We start from the raw sequence: 21451 nt of genomic DNA, 5'->3' as shown, positions 1-21451 counted from the left end.
ATGATCAGGGGCTTCAGAACCATGGGTGGTAGAAGGTGGGGAGGGACCCCAAATCCTGATCCTGGAGGCCCAGAGATCCATGTTGTGGTTGCCAGATTTGGCAAATACAAATACAAGATGCTCAGTTAAATTTCAATTTCAGATAAACAACAAATATTGCCTATTGTCCTAGGCAATATCTGAGACACAGTATATTGAAAAGTGATCCATTGTTAATCTGAAATTTAAATTTAACTGGCCACCCTGTATTGTGTCTGGCAACCCTGTCCTATAACCGTGTCTCCCTGCTCCCTCTTGGTCCTGGGGGCCAGCGATTGCTCACCATAGATTTGACTCAACTTGTTTTTCAAACTGCAATACGGAGAAGGGGACATTGACTTGAAGATATCTGAATATACTTTATTTTTCAAGTGACAACAAAACAAGAACCTTCTGAAGCCATTTGAGCCTCATCTAACCCCTTCCATGTGTGTTTAGTTATATATAAAGGATAGTTATCTATAAACATATGAACAGAAATCTTGTTTAATCAAGATGCATGTCTATAACTTTCTGTAAATAGCCGCATGACAATGCTGGGAGTCTCCTTGATTTCCCAACCCCAGACCCATTTTACAGAACTGGCTGAGCCTGTCCCTTCCATGTATGTCATGTGGCGTCTTTGTCTCCAGTCTGACCCTGCTGCCCCTCACTGGGAACCCCGCAATGGGAACCATCAGGATGGAAGAGTTTCTGGCCCACAGGCTGATTCTGTTGGAAGATGCTGGAAGGCACTATGCCCCTGAAGGCCTGTCTGTTGCACATTTGTCTGCAGGGCCACCCCTTGGGATACTGTGTGCTGTGTCTGGTCTGGTGTCTGTGTCCCATTGCTATGTCCTGTGTGTGTGTGTGTGTGTGTGTGTGTGTGGTATGGTTCCCTTCTTCCCACTGTCTGAACTAACTGAAAAGCCATAAAGGGAGCCTCCTGCTGGAGACTACCCTTTGCTCCTCCCAGGAGCACCTGTGTCCCTCTGACTGGCTCCCCACAGAACACCTGTGACAGGCCCACCTGGTGTCACCCTCTTTTGCTCCTTTAGCCTGGTGCTATGAGGACAGATGGTGTCCGGGGCTTCTGGTGGGGCCCTAGGAGATGACCCTGGCTGGATTTCTTGGCCTAAGTCTGATGATTCAACTCCATCTCAACCCTGTTGTGGACAGGGCAGTGGTAGGGACTCCACAGTTTTGGATACATACTTAGGGGCTCTGTAGAGACCACCAGGGTTTTCAGAAAGCAGCTAGCTAGTGGCTCAGTCTGTGGTCAGGTTCCCATTTACCCCTTGGGGGACCCATGGTAGGTAATGGAGCGGGGAGGCATGGGGAAAACCTTGGGCAACACAGTGGGTTAAGCTCTTCTTCCATACTCCATCCTAATCCGATGGAGCATGCTCCGAGCAGTGTGGGCCACCCTCTGAGTAGGGGGCAGGTATGCACCAGGCTCTGACCACATTTGCTCCCAGGGCAGCCCCTACCTGGTATGCTGAGCAGTGGAGAGGTAAAGCTCTGGTCAGCATGTTGATCTGCAGTCCCTAGCCTACAGCCCAGGCTCCTTATGGCCACCAGGAGGCCTCAGGCAAGAGAACTTGAGAACTAGGGTGGGTGTACAGGATAAGCCAGAGCCAACAAGGTGGGCGCTGCCATTATAAACCACCATGTTTGGGCACACAGTCTGATGGACTTTATATCCCCCTGTGCTGAGGTCATAAAGAGTGGAGAACATGGAAGGAACCATTTCAGAGCCAGCTAGGGTCAGCTCCCACTGTAGGGCCTCCCCCTCTCCAGACAGAATCAAGGCAAGAGCTGAGGGAAAGTCTGTCTGGCCAGATGGTGGGACAGAATGTGGGGTGCTGAAGTTTCTCCTCTACCTTCCTTAACAATCAATCTGGGCTTTAAGGGTTCCCCTTCAGAGAAGCTTCACCATTCTGCCCTGAGTCCAGCTCACCTAAGGACTTGATTTGCTGCTTTCTGAAAACCTTGGGGCTACGAAACATCAAAATAGGGGCAAAGCTTAGCCTAGCCTGATCTGGGTCATTCCCTGGGTCACCCAGGGAATGTGTGGCCCCCACCAGGAGCTCCCCTTGTACACGAGGAGGACACTCGTGGAGCCCTAGCTGCCCCCTTCCTCCTGCTTGGCAATGCTCTCCACCCCTTATGTGGACTCTGTTGTTCTTGTCTGATCTCTCGTCAAAATTGTTATTTTGTAACGAGCTGCGTCTCCTTATTAAAGAAATGAGCTGAAAGAAACCTGGGGGTGGGGGGTGTCTCCAGTCCTTTTTCCTGGGCACAGTGGGGCGGGGGTTGGATAAGGGTGGTGAGCTGCTCCCGAGGTTGTGGCCTATAACCCAGCACCCTTCCCCCGGTGGAAACAGCAGAGAGGGCTGAGCCCTGTGTGGTGCTTGCAGGGGGAAGAGGTGATTAGAGCTCTGGTGGTGGGCAGGACACACAGCACTCCACAGGAGGCCACATGCCAGTGCCCACCACTGCCCTGGGGAACCTGGCTGGTGCTGAGGGCCAGTCCTGGCAAGGCTGGGGTGGCCCACATCCCTGCCCTCCCTCCAGTAGAGCTGGGCTTAGGGAATGACCACAGCATGGGAGCTTAAAAACAGAATTCCCACAAAGCTTTGAATTGTCCCACTGCAAATAATTCCAAGTGTCCTGTACTCACAAGGTCAGGGATGAAGAGTAGGGCTTGGGAATGTTGAATGTGAGGCAGTGTTGCCCCAAGACTAGGAAAGGACTGGGGTTTTTTTCCACTTCCTATCCTGATCTGTCCCCTCACTTGGCAGTCCACCTGCCCCCTTGTCAGCCTCCACTGTGGCAGCTGTCTTCTAGGACTACCACAGCTAGACTTGGGCTTGCCTGCAGGCCCACATGCATGAGAAACAGCAGAGAAGCAGGGACAGGCCCACCTGAGCAAATGGCCAAGAGCCTGGGTCCTTAAACCTCTGTCCCGTGCCACTGCTTCAGTTCCTGAGCAGTGCAGTCTGGTGGTCTGGGTAAGGAGACTCCTGGGACAGAACTGGGTAGATCGCCTGTGTGAGAATGTGGGCTCCTCATTCTGCTGCAGGAAGGCTGTGCATGCCATCCTCTCCCCCACAGAATGTCACTGCTGGCGACATTCTGTGTAAACCTCACCATATCCAGTGGGGGACACAGGACATTCACAGTCAAGCCCCTGGTATTAGACATACTGCATGACCTACAGCAACTCCGCAGAGGCCCCGAGGACAGTTCTGAACTCTTCAACCATGACATCATGTGTGTGTTCTGCTGCTAGGGCTACAAAGAGCTGAGTGACAGCAAGGGAAAAGAATCTTTCCTCTCTGCTTCCAAGTCAGTGATCAGGGATTTCCGCTTGGCGGCAAGCAGGGCTGAGCAGCGCCAAAGCAGGGATTGCTGCGTGGATAAGCCAGATTGGAGCCCTGGCCGCCTGAGGTCAGCCCTGGCCACCACCCACCCCGTCAGCCCTGCAGCTCCTCCCTGGGCTGGGCTCCCCATTTGGGTTTGGATGTGACCTCCAGGGAGCTGCAAGTTAGCTGTATTTGGAGTCTGCACCTAAGGAGTAGTTCTGGAGGAACCCCCTCGCAGGACCTCCCCCTCCCACGAAATAGCATACTAGTGCACAGCGAGACAGCCTGGCCTTTTGCAGCCAGCCATAGTCTTAGTCACTGGAAACCGATTTCTTCTTACTAGTTCCTCCGAACCTTCCTTGCAATCTTTGGCTTGGCCCAATCCACCTAGGAAAAGAAATGACCTGACCTCAAGGCCAGCAACTTATGAATGTAAAAAAGACCCTTATGTGGTTGGCAGCTGTAGGAGGCTGCTGGGTGAGGGCCCCACACCTGAGAAAGCTCACTGCACAAAGTTAAAACAGTTTTACTGATTTATAAATACTGTTGTGTTTACAGGCATCATACAGATGTGAATATTATTTTTTCCAAACTTTCAAACACAGAATACTTAACTATATAATAACCACCAGTAAAACAAAATCATCCATTTCAGGGTTGAAAGGCCACTCAAAATTGCATAAAAATACATTCAGTTCACAAAGCGAGCTGGCTTCCCCTCCCTCAATACTCCAGGTATATTTACAATGGACTGGTTAAACCCATACAACTCAGCTGAAAAGTCACATCTGGTGCTTCAACTATGGTGGAAGTAAGGAAAAATGCTACTACTAAAATAGGAGAGGTGTGCAGCCTCTAGGTGGCTCTTCTCCATTCCTTTCATCTCTGACCAAAGTCGGCAGAGGCAAGAATGAAGTGGGGGAACCATAAAGCCAAAAGCCTGAGTCTGAACCATTCCCTCCAGAATAGGCTGTATCTTCTTCTAGGAGAGGGATGCAAGGGAAAAACCTATTCCTTTTCTCTTGTGGGAAATTCCAACCCTTTGAGGTGCCAGCCAGTGGCAACCAAACCCTCCAAGGGCTCACTGATGTGAGCTAGTTGTTTGTATCCTCCCATCACGATCTTCTGCCCTGAAGCCTGCCTTGCGGTTGTCTTTTTTCCCTCAAAGCTCTCTTTACTTGGCCTCTCTGTACCCAAGGACAATATGAAAGCTTTTTGAGGTCTTAGGTGAGTGGGAGTACAGCAAGGGCACAGATTTCAGGGTCAAGTTTGAGCTGGCATCGTGTCCTTGTTCGCGATCTGTATTATGTCGCCCAGCTCTGGTCGTGGGAGCACATCAAAGCTTCTTCAAAGGCTCCCCGCAGGAGATGCACCTCTTCTGACTCCTCTGCCTGCCAGGGAGGAATGGGCTGAGCTGCCATCACAGATGCATCGACACACGGATCCAGCTTGTGCCCAGAAGACACTGCTGCCTTAAGCTGGAGCCAGTTACACCTCTCAGGACAAAGACGGCATAAAACAAAGCTGTGCACGGTCTCAGCAGCCCCAGGCCTGCAAAGCCTATAAGTCACCCCTCATCTCTGAGAGGCATCAGCACAGCAAGAAGCTTCAAACTGGAAGGGATAGGAGGGGGTCGCTATTGGTGTATAAACTCCTGGAATTTTGGCTGATTCATGGAAAACTTTCTTTAAAAGGACCACAGGGTCCAAGTGAAGAAGCAAGGAATAAAGAATGTGGAGGGAGATGAGAGGGAAAGCATAGTATGCTTATTTTTGAAGAATAGGAGAGCATCCTGATGTCACCTTAAGGGGCCACCCAAGTAAAATTTTACTGGAAGCATTAGGGGAAAATGTGGAGGAGAAAAAGCTATCACTCTGGTGATTCACAGTCTGAAATGATAAGCAGATGAATAAGAGAAAAGCACAGAAGTCTTGGGAAGGGGGTAGCAAAAGATAGGAACTGCTAGAACACACAGGTAAAATTAGGTTTTGAGCTCTCATTTCTGATCAAGAATATGCCAGACTGCACCCTAAAAGCTCCAGGCCAGCACAAGTGCACATGGATGCGCACTGACAAGAGGGAGCCTCATTCTCAGCTCTCCATAGGCCAGCAATGCCTCGTCAGTGCTGTGATCTTCACATGTCCCTATATCTTCCTGCCAGTTCTTCTCCAGTAGGACTTCCTGACTCCAGCTGTAGGCCATGCCCCTGTTCAACTCTGATCCTCAGCCACTGCTTCCAAGGATAAGCAAATGCATCTTCTCTCACCAGTTGCTGGCTGGCTACTTATCTGCTTTTTTTTTCTCAGCTCTCAGAGACCACCTCATCCCTTAGTAGATGTGACAATGATAGTTCCTGGGTTGTAATGAAGTTGATCTATTTTTCCAATCTAATCAGAACACAAGAGATCAACTGCTGTCCCTGATAGGGTCTACTGCTCCTTGAGAAGTGTCAATACCTATTAGTAAGTTGATTAAAATCTCTGCTCAGCTGGTGGCTAGAGGATGAAGTCACTAGTGAGACAGACTCATTTCCATGTTTCGCCTCTTCCTGCCATCATCTCCATCCTGCTCCATGTTCAAAGCCTGGGACTGGCTGCCTTTTACATACCACAGCGCACAACCACCTTCACGTCCCAGGTCCCTGATGAGCTTTCGCTGTATTCACATGCAGACCTGTAGGCTTGTGAGAGCTGGGTGCCTTCCTTTGCAGTGTGTCTGGGTGGCTTGTAAATGCTTACTGCTTTGGAAGTCTCCTCTGCACTTCTGCTTTAAAGAAAAGACTGTCTTGAACAGCACCAGAGCCTCCTACTTCTGATAGCTTAGAATCCAGAAGAGACACTCCAAGGAACTAAAAGCTGAAGTTTTTACAGAGGAAAATTCCCTTGCTGTTGCCAAGGCAGAGCTCAAGGCTAGGAACCAGCTGACAGTAAGCAAGAAGTGCAATGTAGCCTGCTGTCTAGGTGTTAAGAGCCACACTAGCTTACATCTGAGCAGGCTGAGGAACAGTGGCTGAGGAAACCTATGAAGCAGCAGCTCTATTTCCTACTCAAACAATTTGTCCAAAGGCTGCTGGCAACAAATTGCTTTCTATCCATTTCCCCACATGTTCCAATTTCCACCTCTGCAGGTTTTAATATTCTTACCACACCATTACAAGGGAAAGCAATTGTAAAACCATTCAATTACTCTCAATATCAAACTCACTTTCCAAGAAGGATGAGAAGTCAACCTTGACATGCTGATGGTACACAGTTTGGATCCGGAAGAAAACAAGAATTTCTGCTCTTGAACTTTGAAGTTAAAAGAAATTTCTGCTTCAATAATTTCAAGTTTAAGAAATGCTCTGATCTTCCTCAGAATGAATAAATCACAGAATTTTAAGCCAGAAGGGATTTTGAAGATTACCTTGCCCAAGGTCACACGGCTAATAGAAGTGCTGGTGCTGGGACACAGGGGGTCACTCCCTGGGGCTTATCCTCTCATAAGGCTTCACTTTGCGCCCAGAGCTGCTAGGCTTTTTGGGCCCAAAGGAACTCCTACGTTGGGGGTACAAACCTGCCTTAAAAACCAGAATGGTGCCAGAGATCTGTAGATACAACTGGCTCTGCATTGGGCAGGGACTACCTCTGACTGATAAATGTGTTGAGGTAAGTGTAGTGCAGGTATTAACAACAGTGTGATGACCCCTGGCGACACTCAGGAGGAAAGGTTCCCAAAGCTCCAGTAAACCCTGTGGCTCACAAGGTAGGGTGGAACAGGGACTTCCTTCTTACCCAGCTGCTGTTTCTTTACACTATCCCACTTAAAGCAGGCTGCAAGCAGAACAGCTGGTGATATTTTGCAATTCACCAGGTCCTCCCTTCATCAGGCCACATGCTAATGAGTGCCACACTATCAGGAAGGTGGCCACAGTTCCACCAGAAGGAGGCAGTGTCAGTGGCTTGAGTAGCCTATGATGGACCATAAATTAAGAAAACTAACAAAGTGCATGGCTGTGAGAGTTTATCTGTTTTCATCTATGGCTCAATTAAACATTCCTGGTGAAGAAATGGCCAGCAGTACACACGCTTTTGTGGGACCTACACATGATGAAGTGAACTGTTTCTCAGTGAACTGTTAAATGAGCACACGTTTTGTTTGGGAAAGGGAGAATGGGATCATCCAAACAGAGATATGTAACTTTTTTTTTTTTTTGGTGGAACTGGGGATTGAACTCAGACCCTTGTGCTTGCCAGAGAAGCGCTTATTCTACTGTGCCATCTCCCCAGCCCAAAAAAGATATGAAACCTACCTGTGGCCTCAGAGAGCAACAAATATACCTACGTCTCTGTGGCTGGGGGTGGGAGAGAAACCAGGGCAAATTCCACAGACAGACGGAGATAGGGTGGCTCTAGGATACATGTTGGCAACTAGCCCGGGACCTGAGTGCACTGAGAGGCTCACAGGATTCTGGTACTTTAGATTCTGTGCCTATTTGGAAGGACTGGCAGTTCCTCAAAGGCAAACCCTAGCCTGAGAATCTCAGGAATGGCCCAATCATTGTTCCCAGAGGTGTGGCAATGAGTACAGGGTGGGAAGCTGTACAAGCTGTCTTCTCTATTTTGATACTTCTGGTGAAGACTCTGAAGCGACAAAGCCACACTCACACTGCTGGCCAGCATGCAGCTCTCTGGGGTTGGACTGCAGGGTGCCTGAGAGCACCTAAACCAGACAGGAGGTTGGTGGCCACTGAAGAGACCAAACAGCAGAAGAATAGGTGACTGGGGATGCAGGCACCAGAGAAACAGTTGCTGGAGGCCTCTAACCACTATTTGCCGAGTTTTCAGGCAACACAATTATAAATAAATGATGTTTAATCTTAAAAGATGAGAATTCAGAATGTTATCTAATAAAATTAATGGCATGAGAGAAAATGACTGAAATTACCTAGGATGGTTAACACTTTGAGTTCTTGGCCATAGAATCCAGTATTCCTGAGGTTGAAAAATCTCATCACAAGGTAAATTTCCTGGCAGGAAGCATCTTTACCCTGAAAGGGCCATGTAAGCCAACAGGGGGGTCAGGCCAATCTGAGAGTTTTGGAAACCTGCCTTCCGCACTTTCAAAGGCACACAGGGATCTGAGGGGCTTTATAACACCTTTACCTGGTCTACAGAAGGGAGGAGGTTCAAAATCTTTTCCTCATAATCCAATTTTCTTTTCCTGTGAAAGAGACATTAATCTTCTCTTTATCAATATCCAAGATATACCAAAAGAATCACTTAGCCAATGCCCTTTTGACTTCTTTATATAGAATGAAATCAATGCTTATAGTGGAAGATATAGAACTTCTTGCCCTAATTCTGAGAACTGGGCTTACAGTACTCCTGTGATAATACAAAGTAGGAGCAGCTTCTCATGAAAAATGGATGGCAATGGAAGAGACAATCTGGATACTCTAAAGCTGGGTTTCTGTCAGATGAGATGTGCTTCCTATTCCGAAACTGGGATCCCAAATGATACCTTCTCTTTAAAGGGCAAGGGATGTATCAAGAGTCATGGAGAACAACACTGCTATTTTCAGGAAAGAAACTAATAGGTAAGATATATTAAGAGAATAGACTCCTTTCTTCTCTGTCACTACTTTTGATAAAATGACAGTGCCTTAAATGACCTGCACCCCCAAAATGAACCAAGGGATGCAATTCCTACAAAAGAAATACTCCGTATTAATACTGGGTCATCACTGAAAACTAATGGCTTAACTGTGTGCTGGAATTATGGAAACCTCTATTATGGTGTGGGTACAATATCTTTAAGGCTGTTTGTGTCTAGAGCAGGATGGCCAAGATGTGATGGGCACAGAAAGCCTGTAAGGAATGACTGTGAGGAATGACTGTAAGGACTGGAAATCACGAGCTCAAAATAAAATTAAGGGGACAGAACCAGCCACATGTATCAAAGGAGATGTCACATTAACAGCTACAAAGAGTAGATGGCACCTACGTGGAGAATTCACAGGCCAAATTTGGCTATTGACAGAAACTCTCTGGTTATTGGAGTTGCCTAAGCTCTGAGTAATAAATGCACAGCCACCAGTGGCTACCTGACAATGGTTAAAGCTGTGCCACACTGGAAAGCTGGATCAAGGAACTGCTGAGTCTGCCACCCTGAATAAAATTCCATGATTCTCATGAGTTGGAAGTACCTCATCCCCTTAAATCTCTTTCAAGCTGTCATTTCTTCCTATTAGTTTCAAAAAAGCCAGTGTCTCTCCCCTAAATCTAACCACCAGAAATAAAGTCACTGCCATTCTCAGGAGCATAATGGGCAAATGGTCTTCTTTGTTATAACACTGTGAGTGTCCTTGGATCCTCTAGTATCACATCTGTATCTTTCCTCCTTGCTTCCACTCTCTAGCCCAGCCTCACGGTGCTGCCACTAAGGCACCAGAGTGGTGATTTTCTAGTCTCAATTTTCTACAGTGGCTGAGGACAGCTGAGGTCTGGTGCTCTGTTCTAGCTTTTATACAATCAGGTGAGGAGGCGCTGTAGGGGGTGGGAGATGAAAGGACAGAAAGGAAAAGAGTAAGGCCAGGGTCATGTGAGCTCTGGAGAAAGGGCTACTAGGCATGAAGGAAGAAAAGGGTTCAGACTAGTCAGGGATGGCACTAGGTTACTATTAGAAGAAATAAAAACGAGTCAGTTCCTGAGAAGTGAAGGACAGAGCCTTGATACAGAGTCATGGTCGCCTTGGACTCTAAAGAAATGTAGCTCCAGAGCATCTGACGATTCATTCCCTAGCCTGTGATTTCTCTTCACATTCCAGACAGGATCCTGGAGTTGCTAGCAAAGGACTCACCTATATCAGAGGATTCTGGGTCAGAGTAAAGGCTGTGGACAGAAGCCTTATGGTTTGAACTGAATCCAATATGGACAAAGCAGCAGAGCAGCAGAAGTTGGGGTCCACGGCCGAGCTTAGTGTGCTCCACAAGGCCTTCTCCAGATGGCTTGGATGATCAGAATCATGCTTCAATTAAAACTGTCATAAAACTCAGGATGGGGGTGTAGAGAAACCTGGCATTCAGAGTATAGAGAAAATGTGCAGAGGAGGTGACTGAAGAGGGTCAGAAGGAAGTGTCCTTCCACCAAAACATTCATTTCTTTTGGCTGGAAGGCAATGGCTAGATAAAAAGCATAGGGCAGCAAATGCTTCTCCCCACTCCTACACGTGGAACCTAGTTTATTTGGACAGTTTGCTGATGACTCTGATGAGGGCACCATTTTCATCTTTCAGCCTCTGGTTGTCGGATTTCAGTTCTGTTAATACCTATAGTGACAGAGGAAAGAGTATGTTAGAGCCTGGCACAACTGCTGCCTCTACCCTCCCTGAGCAGGCCAGGTTGGCAGGTGAGCAGGTCCTTCTAGACAGTGCATATAGTGAGCCATTACTACCCTTTCTCCCAAGGATCTACTTATTGAGTTGGTAATGTTAATATTTTGGAAGACTATGCCCCTTATCTTTTGATTAGCATATTTAGCAATAGTATTTTTGTATGCAGATTTTATGTTCTAATACTGTAGATCCTTTTATTCTATTGAGTCTGTAGCTATTTTTAATTGTTCCCAGTCTTGAACTTACCTCTAGTCTAGAGAAACTGGGGAGAGTGCCGACTTAGGTTGGTTAGGACATAGAGAAGGAATTTAGAAAGGAGCCAGCAGGGCATGGCTTGCCACCCTATGAAAACACAATAAGCTGAGGGGCAACCCTAGGCTTTCCTGCCATGTGTACAAGAGGACTTAAGGACCGACCCTTCCTTGGTGCTATCAGTGCATAGAATCTACCAAGCTTCTTGCTGGTCATGTTACAGATACCCACTTCCAGCTATTAAATTCCATGGAAGTTACAGATATGGTCACAGGGCCATAAGACACAGTGAACAATATACATATATTTAACTTCCCCTTAATTCTCCACTGATAATTACCAAGAAACAGCAAAAGGCCTTATTGGCAGTTTCTTGGGGTCGTGTTACAATTCCAGGAAACAGATGCTTATATAGAGGGAAAGAAGAGTGAAGAGTCAATTCTATCAGTTCTGCCACCTTAGAATATTACACATAGTGTTGTTCAACTTATGGTACAAAGGAAAAAGCTTGAATTCCAATTCTGTTATATAATAAGTTCAATCCATGTGCTATGCATGTGAGAAACACTAGTAGGCTTTTGGTAAGGGTACTTTTATGTGTGGGCCTCACTGGTAACCAGATTTACATTACAAAGAAAGTACATTTTCACCATGAAGACAATCCAAACTGACACCCTCATCTGCTCAATGCAGATGTCCTCTGAACAGTCATTTAAACCTATAGAACTACCATGGTAGATAATGCCCACAGGGAAGGGTAGCCTGGGCTCAGGTCCTAGGGTTCTGTCTTTTAATTCTAGCTCTTGGCTCTGCTATTAACCCCATAGTAAGGACTAATATTCCTAGTTTCTTCAATCTTGCAGTGAAGATACAAGTTACTTTATGTAAGTACAGAATATATGAGTATGCATACAAATCCATCATAGATATATAAAAAAATCTGTGTCAAGGGAGCAAAATGAAAACATTACCAAGTATCTGTAATATGGGAGGCACTGTGCTACAGGGCTTCACTAGCACTCCACGCCTGTCATCAGTTGATACCCTTTTTTGCTACATGTGAAGGAATTAAGACTTTTGCAGCTGGCCCAAGGCAGCCATCTATTTAAGTGGTACAGCTGATATTGAACCAGGTCTATCCAACTCCAAAGATCATTTGTTAATTACAGGTGGGAGTGGGAGTTGAAACTCATGCCCAGAAACTGAAATTTCAGCACTGATACTGTCATGTCATTAGTAACTTGTATTACTTTATGCTAACTTCTTAATGTCTGCATTTCCAATTTTGTTATCCATAGAAGAATATCATCTTTCCTACTTCCTCATAAAGTAGGAACACTGTGGGCTCCAGAGAAGGAGACAGTGAAAGTGTGCTGATACCTGTTAAAGTATTTTGCCATGCTGAGCATTTCTACAGTGAGTTTCCCCATGAACACATGTGAGCATGCAAACTTTACCAAGAAGACTTTAATCCAGAAAATGTCAAAGTAAAATTTTAGTTCTTTGACCCTGCTTCCAAATAAATCAAGGCAGCTCTGCATGCCTTCTCTTTCATGATGTTTCCTACCCCCTGCAACCTCTTGGAATTGAGTGCTCAGCAACTCATTTCAATGACTGGAAAATGTCAGCCCAGGATGGCCTCATCATGTTTCATATTTCCATGTTTTTGCTAATACCTGATACTGGGCCCACAGAGTGGGTAAGACTCTGAAAGCCTTTTTACCATAAGACTCCATAGGTAGGAAAAAAAGATATATATATATATCTCCAGACATTCCACTGTTTAACAGTTCTTCAAATCAAAACTTGTGTCACACTGCTTTTTGGGGGGGGGGCACTGGGAATCAAACTGCGTTGCTTTGTTAAAAATTGCATAGACAACTGTTTGAACTTTTGTGATTTATTCCCACATTAAGAGCTCTATTCCTCAGGAACAAAGTTAGGGCAAGGCAATTTCACAGCTGCAACATGTTACAACTGACATCTTATGGGAGTGTCAAAAAGAAGCAGAATTATAGAAATCAATGGGAAAAAAGCCTCATAAACTTCATTCTCAAAAGAAGGGGAGAAATGAACTGTGTCAGTTGATATTCACTTGAAGTTAAAGAATGGTTAAATAGAAGATGTATGAAAGTACTTATACAAATATGAGGTTTACCAAAGTCTTATCATTTTAAGTCCTTGAACATCAGCTTCTTAATTGCTAAATTTCCAGCTGACCACAGCTTGATGTTAGGACACCTTGAACAAGTAAAATTAAGCACACATTTTTTCAAATTTGTCTTCTTATAGTCTATGATAGGAATATGTTAAGGAGGAAGGAAGGAAGCATCAGAGGGCACCAGAGCAAGGCTGGCTATCACAGCAGGGTCTTACTGAGTCTTGCCTCAGCTGCCTTGCATCCAACTCTTTGAAAAGTGAGTCCTCCCTTCTACCTTGTTGATAAAGGATTGAACTACATTCTGAGATAAGATATTTCTGCAGGGGACTATTTTAAAAAATGGGCAAAATCTCTTGGTTACATTTCCAGTTTGGCTTAGTTATCTTTCTTTCTGGCAGAGGTGAGCTAGCTTTTTTGTAAGGGGCCAGATAGTAACTATCTCAGGGTCTGCAGTCTCTGGAAGTGCTCAACTCTGCTGCTACAGCAAAAGTAGCCACAGACATGATGATAATACATAAACAGTGAAGCTAAGTTCAATACAACTTTATTTTTGGACACTGGAATTTGAATTCCATATAATTTTCATGTGATGAAATATTCTGACTTCTTTTTAACTACTGGTATGGCTTATGGGCCACAGGAATGAACTATAGTCTAATGTACCAAGGTAAGGGCATTCTTCAAGTGGCACACTCTTTTGATAGGAAAATGTTTTTTGGAAGTTAACCTTTCACAGGGAAGTCAAGGGTGCTGAGAAGGTAGAATGCTGTCCTTCATCACTCAGCTGCAATTCTGGGGAACAGTATAATTGCTCAACAGATCCTTCTTGCACGGTTTAGGTCATGTGCTTAACAAACAGCTAAAACTTTGTGCCAAATATGCAGGCAGCTTATAATCATACTGCGGAAGGGCACAGGCTCCAGGATTCAACCTAGTTAAGTGATTCTATTGACTGTATTTTAAAAATATGTACAATGATTCTAAAGAATCAATGAGAAAACATTTAAAACAGTCAACACAGGCCTTAATAAATGACAACTACATATTATCATGGTTTTTAACCACTGGAAACATGAGATCTGGATTTTGCCTCAAATCCTAAAGGGACAATGACTCTCCCTTTAAAAATAACTGGGTCATCTTTGGGGGTCACTACTCTGCCCCAAGTCATTAATTAATTTATGGTGCTGAAGACATGCATACCGAGCATGCGATTCTCCACTGAGCTCCCCTGCTCCCCAACCTTTTCTAGGAATTTTAAGGCTCATTTTAAAGCGTGGACTTTGAACTTAACAGTGGCCGCTCACTGCCAGGCCATGGTAGCACTTCTCTTTCAGTTTTCTTTCTGCCTATGATAGCATCTGCAGCAGGATATTAGCTCAGCCTTTATGGTAATTTGGGTGCTTCAATTCTAGTGGATATTAGTTGCCAGCTACTGACCCTGAAGGCAAAAACAAATAGGCAAGAAGAAGAACAGATGCTGGTCAGGGACTAATTAAACTGTTGGTGAAAATTAAAAACTCATTTCAGGGGAGTGGTGACCCCATCATACTATCTTGGGATAGGGAAATAAGCTGTCTGTGAGCTTGTCTTTCAGATCCATAGCCAGGGGAAGGTTACATTTTGCCAAACAAATTTTTTGGTTCTCAGATGAAAATACATCTCTGTTCTCTGCTTCATTGCCTGTCACTTCCTTTGCAAACCTGGCCCCTGTAGGTAAGGCCTCACCATTTAAGGGTCTCATTTATATATAGGCTGTAGGGCTGGGGAGATAGCTTAGTAGAATAAGCACTTGCCTGGCAAGTGCAAGAGCCTGAGTTCAATCCCTGGTTGGGGGGGAATATATATATATATATATATATATATATATATATATATATATATATACTGTATTCTAGGCCCAGAGATTTGTGACAGATTTGAGACAGAAATGTCTCAGTAAGGAGTAGGGAGGAGGAAGAAAAAAGGAAAGACTTGCAGAAGGAGGCAAAGAATGTTTAACCAGTTCTGCTCCAGTAGTAGAATAGAGGACGATTTTGCTGGTAGCAGAGTTGGGTCAGAACAGCTCTAGCCTTTAGTTCTAGGCCTCTTCACCCAGCAATGCTGTCACATGTAGGAACTTAGTTTTTTCTGGCATCCAAATGGTTGTGATTCTCAATATTGGTTGCACAAAAGAATCAACAGGAGAGCTTTAAAATAATACTGATGGCAGTTTCCTTAACTCAAACCACTGATTCTTGGGGCAGGCTCAGTCACTCGTATATATTAATAGCTCCCAGGTGGTGCTGGGGTGCAGCCAGGATTGAGAGACTTTACTCTTGGTTACCCTATGTTCAACTACAATTTGGAATCCAGAACCATACCAGTTGCTACAGGAATTGTACTTAATTACTGCTGACTGAGAAAGCTCTATCTCAAGTTCACAAAAATCACATTGAAAAAATATGTGTGCATATGTGTACACAAGTACACACACACACACACACACACACACACACACACACACGTATCTATTTGTAGCTAAGAGGAGAAATCCAAACTCAGTCTCTAGCAAAAGAGAAGGTAACAGGGTGATCTTACCAAACACACTCCTGGCCCAGGCAAGTCACCCCCACTGCCTCCCTTCCCCTAGGCTGTTGTATCCCATTTTATGGTCTCACTCCTGGTTCCTTCCATTTCCAGATGACCAAGTTTTACAGGAATCTGTACAGGGAGGCTTGGGTATGGGGAATGAGCAGTGTTTCTGGGACCAACAAGAAGAGTAAACCTGCCTGGAGTAGTGGAGGAGGAAAGTGAGGTGAAGAGGAAAGGCAAGAACTAGAGCTCCTGGGTGTCCGAGGACTCGATGGACTCCGAGAGTCTGGCCACCACTCGGGTTAGGGCTCTGTTCTCAGCCTGCAGTTGCTCGTTCATCTGCTTCAAGGTTTGAATCTGTTTTAGCTGGTGGAGGTTCTGCAGAGAGTGAGACATGGAAGGGACAGACAGACAAGACAGAGACAAGACAGACCAAAGGAGAAAAAAGTAGGACAAAGATACTATGTGACTTTTTTTTTTTTTTTTTAGTTTGCATGCAAGAAATGAAATGAGAAAGGCAGGAGTAATGAGAAATTATGTATGGGGGGGCATGCAATGGAGAAAAGCACTAGGAAATGGAGAGCTGTGCCTGTGATTCTTGGCTGAGGTCTAAGTATGCTGAAGGTTGACATATGAACATAGCAACTTGGCTCTCAAAGCACATTGAGTCATTTCTGAGAATGACAGCCCACCATGTGGTTTGGTCCTTCTTAACCAGATTTATATGGCTGAGCCATAGCCTCAGGGACGTTCCTTCACTGTCATCTGGAGTGGAGCTGAGGATTCAGAGTGTTCCGAAATCCAGATGCTGCCCTTGTCTCTCTCCCCCATTCCAACTCTCCACCCCCTACTCAGTCCCCTACACCCATTTGTTTTCTTTTGTGATTCTTAGCTCATTTTATTTATTTATTTCTTTTTTTTTTTCATTTTCTTTATTTTAAAAATTAAAACATGGAAAAGAGAGAGGTTTGTTATTTAGGCACTTTCTGTATATGACATGTATTCTTTAAAAGGGTGAGTGACACATACCAAAATAATACTGGACAAGGACTAGACAGCTTTCTAAGCTACTTTTTTTAGGAAGTTGCAGCAACCCTTCCAGTTCTCCTCTTAAATCTAGAAGGCTTGTCAAGGATTCTGGAACTGTGAACCTGCTTTGAACCTGTTATATATGAATATCTGCACCACTAGGTTCACAGTTAATTGTGCTCTCTATGCCCCAGTTCATATTGTAGTATTCACAAAGGACTCATATTCTGAACAAAAGTGGAAAATTTAAGACTGTCTAGCTATAATGCAGTTGGGGAAACTCAATGTCCTAATCTAGCCCACATAGAGTTTTCCTAATATTATATATTTCATAAGGGACTTAAAGTCTTCAATAAATGAGATTTGCTCACAGTCTGCCTACTCTGCTACATGTCTTTCCTAAGTGAACATCTACACTGACCCTGACATTGAGACCATCAGTTCTCTGGAAGAGGGAAATGATTTGTTACCCAGATGGAGTTTTGTCAATGAGGATAATCCTATGGGTTAGAATGGTAACAAAGAGGTCACTAATCATCAAAGAAAAGTCTCTTATACAACGAGAAGGATGAGAATGAAAGATTAGTGGAATAACAGGTTGGAGTGGAGCAGTGGAAAATGAAAGGTAGCATGAGAGGAAAAACAGTGAAAAGGTAAAACAAGCAAAGACAAACTACTCAACAGCTTTTTCCCAAAAGAAGGAGAATAACCACTTTGGAAAACAGCCAGGGCAGCCAAACTGTCCTATGTGGCACTGGAGGGTAGGGACTGAGCAATCCTCTGCCCACTGTAAGCATTTTGGCTTTAAAAGGAACAGAAGATCATGGAGTAGCACATGGAAAAGTTCACAGGGGCAGGTACCAAATTTAAGAGCCAGCTGAAAGTCCCTGGCTCTCATCTTCACTGGTGTTGACAATGAACCAAAGCTTTCAACACGATCATTATTATAGTGGTCTTTGGCTCCCAGAGAATTTAGACATGAACTATACACATGAGTACACATAGAGTGAGATGGAAGAATTTGGAAATTATCATCATGAAGGAGAGAGTCAGGAAACAATCTGGCGGACTGTTCTCTAGGAAGCAGTCTTGAAAAAAAGGCAGGGCAAGAAGATGGGGAGGACAGCAGGACATAGAGCAGGGTTGGGAGGGCAGAGTTTAGCCGCAAGAATGGAGTGACATTTCCAGAGTAAGCAAAGTAAACAATCCCAAGACCAACCTAAAAGGGGATTGGCTGCTGGGTCCCTCTCATGCAAGGCCCTTGGAAAGGAAGGACAGAAGGTCTGCTAAGGAGGCTGGTGCTGAATGGAGAATGCAGCAGAAAAGTCATCAGGTCAGATGAGGGTACATCCCAAGACCAAATGCAGGACTGGCACAGCTCACACTGACATGCACATCTGTCAGAAGCTGGCATACAATCCTACTCCAGCTGGAGTTTCTCCAGGGCAGAAAATATAGAAACACTTACCTTTCTAGGTAGAGGCCAGAAAGGCACAAACTTTCTCATAGCCACAGAGCCACACACACATCCAAGTGAGCCTATCTCATGGTTCCCCATTTCTTTTTTCCCCCCCATTTCAATTGGCCTTTATATTTTAATAATTTTCCAGGGTTAAAAAAAAAAAAGTCTCCACAGTTACTTTTTGTGGTTGAATGCCTAGAGTATCTTTAATGGTTCATAGGAAATCAGCCCCTCAAATGGTCAGTCCCTATTGATTGCTCCAGGGAGACAGCTGCATCTGCATAAGCTGAATATGCAGAAGCCTAGAGACCAGTGGTCCCAAGCTGTACTGGGTTCCAGATTCAGTAAGACAGTTACCTGCCAGGTACCTAGTAGAGAGATTCTGGTCACTAATCCCTCTAGTAAAGCTGGTCAGCATAAATGATAAACATTTTATTTTTTTCTTTTAGGGTCAGTCAAACCAATTTGAGAACATTTTACCTACATTTGAAGTTTCTGAGCTCAAAGGACATATAAACACAAATATAACAATGGTATGGGACTCTGGTGTTCCTCCCTCAGTCCTCTAAGAGGAACTGGATGGTTTGCAACCCTACCATTAGCTCTAATTTGAGCAAATTGTATTTAAACGTTTGGCAGTCTGTAGGCATTTCTTCTTCATTTAGTAATGGAGAATATCAACAGCTGACTGAATGGGTATGATTTTCAACTTTTAAAAAAATGCAAAACAGCTTACTTACTGGTTTAGGGTCAAATTCTCAATCTGGCTGTAATTCATAAACTAATCAACTAAGGGGCCAGGCAGATGGCTCAATAGAATAAGCGCTTGCCTGGCAAGCTCAAGGGTCTTAGTTCAATCCCTGGTTCAATAAATAAATAAATAAATAAATAGATAAATAAAATAAATAAATTAATCAACTTATTTTAAAACTGCATAAAAATGGCTTCTCACTGGAGATAGCAAACATTTTCCTGTATCATAATCCCTATTGAGAAAAGAAGAGAACTACTGGCCTCATTTAAGAAATCAGAGCTTGGCAGAGTACACAGAGAAATAGGTAAGACTGTCTCAATCCAGAGTTTGACAGAGACTAGAACAGGGAAAGGGCTAGAACAGGAAAAGGCTTCCTCACTTGCCATTTATTTATTTATTTCTGTATTTAGGACAGGTTCTACAGGGTCTCACTACGTAGACTGGACTCATAGTGATTCTCCTGTTTTCAGCCTCCCAAGAGCTGGGATTATAGGAACGTGCCACCACATTCAGTCTCAACTGTCATTTCAGTGCGTCCCGTGGGCAGGGCCAGGACCAAACACTGGGGATTGTACCCTGGCCACTGCACTCTGTCTAAGCAGGTGCTTTAGTCCACTGAGCTATCAGGCCACCCCTCTCACTTGCCATTTAGAATGAGAATAGAAGCCACAGACCTCAAACTCTCTATTTCTGGCTACTTTTGAGGTGTGTGTGTATTGCAGTGGCCTGTTGGGTGTGACAGAGTTCCATGACTGGTGGGTACATGCTGGTTTGGGGGTCCTGTGTACTCACTGGAGGCACCAGCTGTGGTCTCATTTACATGCTTCAGATCAGCATTCAGGCCATTTCCTAAACAGCATTACTGATAGCTGCCTAACAGCCCAGTACAGATGGTATACTCAGGGGGTTCCAAAGATGGAAGAGAATCTATGCAACCAGGAGCTGTGGTTAAGAACTGCTTGGAAATATAACATGCTGCTTCAAGAGGAGACTACGTCTGTATGGTAAGTGAGGTGGGTTTGGAGGAACCAGAAGATGGAGAAGTTTAATGATGCTAGGGTACTGTTCTATTATTTTAGGAGAATGCTTCTCATTGTTCTGAATCAATACAGAAGATTTGAAATATTTTATATATAAGCAGATTCTGCTGGGAATTCTACAGAATACTGTAAGTTGTAGCCCTGAGATGGTGAGTAGGAAATGCAGGACGGGGTTTGGGATTTCTCCCTCACTTTGTAATTATAAAGGGTAACAAGGTTATGACCACATGCTCTTGTGAATACTACAACTTTGTCTTGTCCTAAAAAGTTCTTTTCAGTAAATAACCAACCTTTTGGAGCTGTTGGAACAATAAATATATCTCCTAAAGTGTCTCAATTACATATTTTGAATGTTTGCTCCAAGCAGGAGATTTGGAATCAGCCTGATATTGCCTGACGTCCTCTGCTTTCTAGCCGAATAATTTCTATCTTACCAGGGAACCGCTTGCCATCATAAATCCAGAAAAACACAATCCCTGAAGAAAGAAATTCTAAGCAAGTACTAGGTGATCGTGGCCATGTGGCATCACCCACTCAGAGATCAGATGCTCCTACATCATATCGGGGTGGCTCTGCATTCCCTGATGCTCTCTATCTAGCTCTGCCTTTGGGAAGACTGCCAGACCTCAGCATTCAAAATTGCAAAGAACAGCAGCAGCAGTTGTCAAAGTGGCTAATGATGGTAAGGGTTACTGCAGGTTGTGGTGAAGGGGAGAGGCAAGCAGTCTTGGCAAGCACTCAGAACAGTCATACAAAAAAAGAGAAAAAAAAATCTTTTCATGCCTTCATCTCTTCTGTAAGTGAATCTGTCCTATACCTTCAGTGAACTGCTCTAGTGGGAGTGCTATGCACACTGGAATATTGCAGGGTTATGTGGACTGGGGCAGGAAATCAATATGTGAATACATTTTCATTCTGCTGCAAAATGACTTAATCTGTGTTTTTTCCTGAAAATGGCTGGGTGGGGCTGGGGAGATGGCTCAGTAGAATAAGTACATGCCTGGCAAGAGCAAGGGCTCAGGCGTCGGAGTAAGCACTGAATAGAGGCTCTGTAGAGCTAGAAAACGTCCTTTTCACCAAACCTCTTGAGGGTGAAGCTACTGTCTAGAAAGGCTTAAAAGTTCAACATGGGTTTGTCTCCAGTATGCCCAGATCTACCTGAACCAAAGATGGCATTTGTTCCTAGGAGGCTTGCAAGATGGCCAGTGGATATCATGTGGGTTCAGAAAGTAGCTGAGAAAAGATGCTCATCTTCTCTTCACATGTCAATTCTTCTCTCTCTCTCTCTCTCTCTCTCTCTCTCTCTCTCTCTCTCTCTCTCTCTCTTTTTTTTGTGGTACCGGGAATTGAACTTGGGACCTTGCACAAGCCAAGCAGGCCCTTATGCTGCTGCGCTTTTTGGCCCCTAATCTCTTCTT

The 21451-nt window shown here is 44.6% G+C and overlaps 1 protein-coding gene across 11 annotated transcripts in view; it reads right to left on the bottom strand.

Annotated features, from left to right (window-relative positions):
* Positions 1 to 10593: 10593 nt before the first annotated feature.
* Ppp1r12b (protein phosphatase 1 regulatory subunit 12B) overlaps positions 10594 to 21451 on the bottom strand; it is a 237878-nt gene continuing 227020 nt past the window's right edge. For 7 of the 11 annotated variants that reach the window (XM_023707991.1, XM_023707997.1, XM_023708005.1 and 4 more), the window contains 2 exons: positions 15946 to 16126; positions 10611 to 10695 (listed from right to left, as the gene is read on the bottom strand). In XM_023707991.1, coding sequence (XP_023563759.1) covers positions 15992 to 16126 — 135 coding nt within the window. In that variant the 3' untranslated portion in view covers positions 10611 to 10695; positions 15946 to 15991. Of the gene's footprint in view, positions 10696 to 15945; positions 16127 to 21451 lie in introns of all 11 variants that reach the window. The other 4 variants (XM_004625357.2, XM_023707999.1, XM_004625358.1 and 1 more) reach the window with 3 other exon arrangements.

The sequence above is a fragment of the Octodon degus genome, unplaced genomic scaffold, assembly GCF_000260255.1.
Source record: "Octodon degus isolate 3935 unplaced genomic scaffold, OctDeg1.0 scaffold00009, whole genome shotgun sequence".
Classification (NCBI taxonomy): domain Eukaryota; kingdom Metazoa; phylum Chordata; class Mammalia; order Rodentia; family Octodontidae; genus Octodon; species Octodon degus.
The sequence above is the reverse complement of the archived record's forward strand: the minus strand, read 5'-3'. Positions and strand labels throughout refer to the sequence as shown.